Consider the following 5,362-nt stretch of genomic DNA (forward strand, 5'->3'; position numbering starts at 1 on the left):
GGCAGACAACCTTTACAGCATATCTGAGGTCCAGTCTTCAGAAAGAAGAGCAGGCAATATTGTGCATGGACATGAAAGTACAAATGTTGACAGTAAATTGTTTTCCATCTAAAGTGATTTCAGCAGGGGTAGAAATAAGCTAGGAGGTGGAGATAGTTTTGGGCTTTTTTTATTTTGAGAAAACACAAGGGAGAGCTTAAGATTAAGAAGGGGGAGGAGGGCAGACAGGACTAAACATTGAAGAGAAGCAGGAAGGTCGGAGAGAACTCTGCATGACAAACAGAACGAAAGAAAGATTGCTAGAGACAGCATGGCATGGAACAAGCTGTGGCAAGGTCTCAAAGCAGTTACCCTTCCCTTCCTCTCTCCCTCCCCTGGTAACCATTTATGTTTCCTGGGGTTTTTGTTTCATTTTAATTTGTGTGACTGGAGAGTGTTTCCAGGTTTAACTCACCACTGTGCCCTGCAGTAGCTGTGTACACCAGCAGTGCAGCTCTTAATGCTCTCAAGTTGTCCCAACAGCTCTACATCTATTGACAATAATGTGGTACCCAAGTCTGTTAGTCTGCAACCAGTGAGTCACTCCTAACTTAAAATGATGTTTTGGAAGCAGGTTCTGATCAGTTGTTTTACCAGAAGGTGTGTGTGGGCCTGGCAGACAGAGAACTCTGTGTCCTGGGAGTGTGACAAGGTTGTGCCCAGACACTGCTACCATGTGGATACTTTTGAATATAGTTAAACGTGTCTGTGGATGTCAGGACAATCAAGGCCTGACTTGCAAATTATTTAGGCTCGTGATTTATTAATTACTTGGTGTAATTTTTGAAACTGATGGCAGACATCTAGTAGGTTGTGCTTTTGATGTTGGTCAGTGCTTGAGATGGAGGTCTTGGATGTGATTCCCAGGTTTCCTGATGAACCACTGAATGTCTCAAAGGCAGGCTGTTCAGCTTGGCAATGGCAGTATTGTTTATGTGGGGTACCTTTACTCTGGGAACCATCTTGCTGAATTCAGGGGTCAGGTCCAGGTCTTGCTTTATTAGGAGAGATTCTGCTACCTCTTTTGGAAATGTTGGGTAAATTAAATGTTTATAATGCCAAATGGTTTTTTTTTTCTGTAGTAAATCTATAATTATTTTTTCAAAATTCAGTATGGAAAGTGTTCTGACACAATAATCTTCTCTAATCTTAGCAGGACTTTACAGACTCCAACCCAGGTTCCAGTGGTTGTTTCTCCTGGAAATCAGCCGCTGCATACTGTAACACTCCAGACAGTGCCTCTTACTACAGTGATAGCCAGCACAGATCCAGCCTCAGTAACAGCAGCACAGAAATTCATTTTACAAGCCATTCCTACTTCCCAGCCCATGACGGTTCTTAAAGAAAACATCATGCTACAGTCTCAGAAGCCAGTCTCGCCTCCTTCCTCGATTGTGCTGAGCCCAGCCCAAGTTCAGCAGGTGCTCACCAGCAGCGTGCAGACAGTTTGCAATGGAACAACCAACATGGCTTCATCTCCATCCTTCAGTGCCACAACCCCCGTGGTGACGTTCTCGCCCAGCAGCTCACAGGTGGTGTCTCAGCCGTCGGGTACAGTGATCACCTCGGTCATTAAAGCCTCAGACATGAAGCAGGGTGGCCTGCAAGAAGAGGAAAAGGAGGAGAGTGACAAGGTAGAAGATACTGAGCTGTCAGAGCAGAGATTCCAGCAGCAGCCATTTGTGATGGTAGTGTCCAGTTCGAATAATTTCCCATCTGATGTACAAGTGAAGCAAGAAAACGAGCCATTGGAACCCAATTTGTATTGATAATGATATCATTAAAAAAAAAAAAAAAAAGAAGACCCTGTGGATGATTATTTTCATAAATGTGATGGGACCTTTTCAGTTATGTATATATGATTTGATTCTGAAGCATGATGTTGCAAAGCTACTTAATTTCTGCAGTTAATTCTTAGAATTCATGCTTTAGGATGGTTTTTGATTTTCTGTTAATTGCTAAATGTTATCTTATAAATAAAAGTATATATTACCCATTTTTCAAAGTACAGGCATGAAGGAACATGCTTTTTCTGCTATGAAGACTTTCTCCTGAGGTTGTTGGCCAAAGTTTCAAACTTCTCTCTTATTTTCTTGTCAGTCTGTTGCTGATTTACATTACAGTAATGTTATTGTAACCTTTTCTGTTTAATCTGTATGTGTATCACCTTTGGAAGCAGCAGTTAGTTTTAGTAAGACAGTTTCATTCCACGTGTTTGAATTTTTATGATCGAGTATCTGTTTCATATCAGTGAATGACATCAGTTTTAGACTTTGATAACCAGGTATCCTCTCGTATTTTTTGCAGCACAAGCTCTTGTGTGTGCAAAATTGAATATACACTCCTATTGAGAGTACTCAAAACATATATTCCAGTAATGGACAATGCCATGTCTATATTTTATATGAAAACATCAGATATATTTAATTACAGAAGCTAAAGCATCACTACAGGTGCAAATGTTTCATGCCATTTTGCGACTATGAAGCTTAACAATCTTGCTTTCTACTTCAGATTATTTTGTAAGGGGGGGGGGAAATTAAATATATACAATTTATGCAGGTTTTTGGAGATTAATACTGCTAAGAGCTCTTGTTCTTGATTGTAAATACTGTATATTCAATGTTGCAGGGAAGTTTTTTCAGCTAATTTTTTCCATACAAATTTTTGATAGATGCAAATAAGATCAATAAGATCGTTATGTTTAGAGGTCTAATGTTATATGTATTCATATTACTGAGTGACTTTGTATTTAAAGACAAATTTTTAAATGATGGAGCCCATTGAACCTTGGGTCCTTCTTTTGTATTTTAATTGGTTTATTATGAAAATAAATCAAGTGGAAAACATTTTTCTGTATTTACTCCGAAATGTTTTTTTATTATTGTAATGTTTTCACAATCATCATAAATAACTAAAATACACTGAGAAACAGGACAACGTGATTAGTCAGTATGGGTCTGTGGTGAAACATGAGCAATTCACAAATCACTTCTGAACAGACTTGAAACAGTCAGTATCCTTTAAAACAAAAGTAATGTATGTTCTTGTAGCTGAACTGAAGGTTGAGCTAAATCCAGGAACTGGACTTAAACTTCTCCTTTTCCATCACTTCCCAGTACATTACAGACAGACAACACAAAATTTCGAGCGTAATTTGCAAAGGTTGTTGTAGCTTGTATGATAAAACTGACAGCCCAAACTATTAGGGCTTCAAAAACTTGCACGTGGCAGTGTTTAAGCAGAGGATAAGTTGATAAATATGATGCCTGGTGTTATGATTCTATCAGTATAAAATGAAAGGGAATGACTTTCTATGACTGAATGAATGTTGGAGTTTTCTTGATTGGTTGGTAAGGTTAAATACAACTTTAAGCACTAGTACTAGAAAAACTAATAGGAGCAGAACTGTGGCAGAGAGAGTATGTTCTTGCTGCTTGACAGAAGAAACTCTACAAACTATTGAACAAGCAGTTCTCCGCCACAGCTGCCATGTTAATTCAATGTTTCTTCCCTCTGACTCTGCAGTCAGGCTTCCACCTGCAAACCCAGCACCTCACCTCACTTACAGGAAGGTTGGTCATACCCACACCAGTGGTTGTTTATCTGGCAGTGCTCCCTGCAGCTGGGGAGTGCTGGCAATATCTTCAGGAATGTGGATAAGCATTGTGGAAGTGTATCTGGTAACAGTCCTCATTCCGAGGGCTATGTTAGATTGACGGAAGCACTGGAGAGGGAGGCTAGGTTTTTTAATCAAACTGTAAAATAGGGATGTTTTCCTATACTACAAGCATTTCATAATTCTAGGAAACCTGAAGTGATAATGCTTGACTCGACTGCCAATATTTGTGTTTTTAGATACAGGGAAATTGCTTTGGTGTTTACCGGAAATGGGGGGGGGGGGCAGGGGAAATTGAACCATAAGGTTACAGCTTCACCAGCAAAACTTCATGCCATACATGCAGCCATTACACATGGAAAATGATTTGTCAGTTTCGTTTATGTCAGTGAAGAAGTGGAGAAAATCTCCAGTAGCAGACTGTTGTGTAACAGAGAGTCAATGCAAATCACTCCCTCCCCATATCCCTTGGGCTCCGGTGTGCCAGCCGGGTGGATGTGTGCTTGGAACTCTCTTTGGTATGCCAGAGGAAGGGAGAAGCCGGAGTAAATCATAAAACATTGGGAGTTTGAGCAACCCCTCCCGTCACAGCTGCCTTTGTGCCTGTGGCAGCAGCCAAACAAAACACGACAGCTAAAATCCCAGCCACTTCTGAGTCAGAAAATAAAAACTGAGGCCACAGTTCTTTTCCAAACATGTGAAGCCACGGAAGAGAAAAAGGCACTTTTTTTATTTCCGAGGCATTTCACGGAAGGACATGCCATCCTCCTGCAGAGGAGGATTGCATGGAGGCCTCAGGCTGCCTTTGGGGAGCCCTGTCCACCACTCTGTTGTCCTGAACACGGGCTGGGTACCTGGTGCACAGCATCAGCCCACACTGAGAGGGATTTCTGTTTTTCATTATGATTTGCACAAAGTAGGGAGCTAGGTGGTGACCCACAAAAGGCTGGCTCTCTAATTACTAAAACTTCACACTGGTTGTAAATTTTAACAACTAAAGGCATCACCCTTCATTGTAGTTACAAATTATGTAACTTTTTCCCATTAATTAGTACTCTTACCCCTATTGCTAGTGAATCATAAACCTGCACCAGGGGAGGTTAGGCTGGACATTAGGAAGAACGAGGGCAAGGAGACACTGAAATGAGCTTGCCCAGGGAGGTGGTGGAGTCACCGTCCCTGGAGGTGTTTAAGGAAATACTGGACTTGGCCTAGTACGCGTGGTGGCGTTCAGTCAGGGGCTGGATTCGATGATCTCAAAGGTAATTTCCAACCAAACTGATTCTTCCATCTCTTGCTGCTGACGCCTGCGGGCCCAGTTCTTCCCTCCCCCTGAGCCGGGGGTCCGCTCCGAGGAGGTGGCCAGTGGTGCCCACGTCCCTCTGCTGCAGGGACCTTTTCCCCAGTCACTGCCCAGCCCTGCTGACTTCACTCCTGGCGGCTCCCGTCCAGACAGCCAATTCCTCCGGGGATTGTCCTCCCTCTGCCTTTAAAACGAAACATCAGCCACGCGTACGATGCTCACAACGCAACTGCGCAACTCCTTAGTCATCACTGGTCCAGCTACAGCTACCGGTTCACAACTGGGAGAAGAGGGCAGGCGTCGATCCAACCCTCCCTCAGCCAAGCCGGAGGCGCCGCGCTCGCGCGGCAGGAAGGGGCGGGCGGAAGTGGCGCTGGGGGCGGGGCCGCGCGGCCGCCCCC

The 5,362-nt window shown here is 43.1% G+C and overlaps 1 protein-coding gene across 5 annotated transcripts in view; it reads left to right on the top strand.

The window, feature by feature from the left end:
* Nucleotides 1-2,898, top strand: part of ELF1 (E74 like ETS transcription factor 1) — an 87,800-nt gene extending 84,902 nt beyond the window's left edge. For 4 of the 5 annotated variants that reach the window (XM_066313353.1, XM_066313354.1, XM_066313356.1 and 1 more), the window contains one exon: nt 1,193-2,898. In XM_066313353.1, coding sequence (XP_066169450.1) covers nt 1,193-1,808 — 616 coding nt within the window. In that variant the 3' untranslated portion in view covers nt 1,809-2,898. The remainder of the gene's footprint in view (nt 1-1,192) is intronic. The other variant, XM_066313357.1, reaches the window with a different exon arrangement.
* Nucleotides 2,899-5,362: the final 2,464 nt, after the last annotated feature.

The sequence above is a fragment of the Sylvia atricapilla genome, chromosome 2 (genome assembly GCF_009819655.1).
Source record: "Sylvia atricapilla isolate bSylAtr1 chromosome 2, bSylAtr1.pri, whole genome shotgun sequence".
Classification (NCBI taxonomy): domain Eukaryota; kingdom Metazoa; phylum Chordata; class Aves; order Passeriformes; family Sylviidae; genus Sylvia; species Sylvia atricapilla.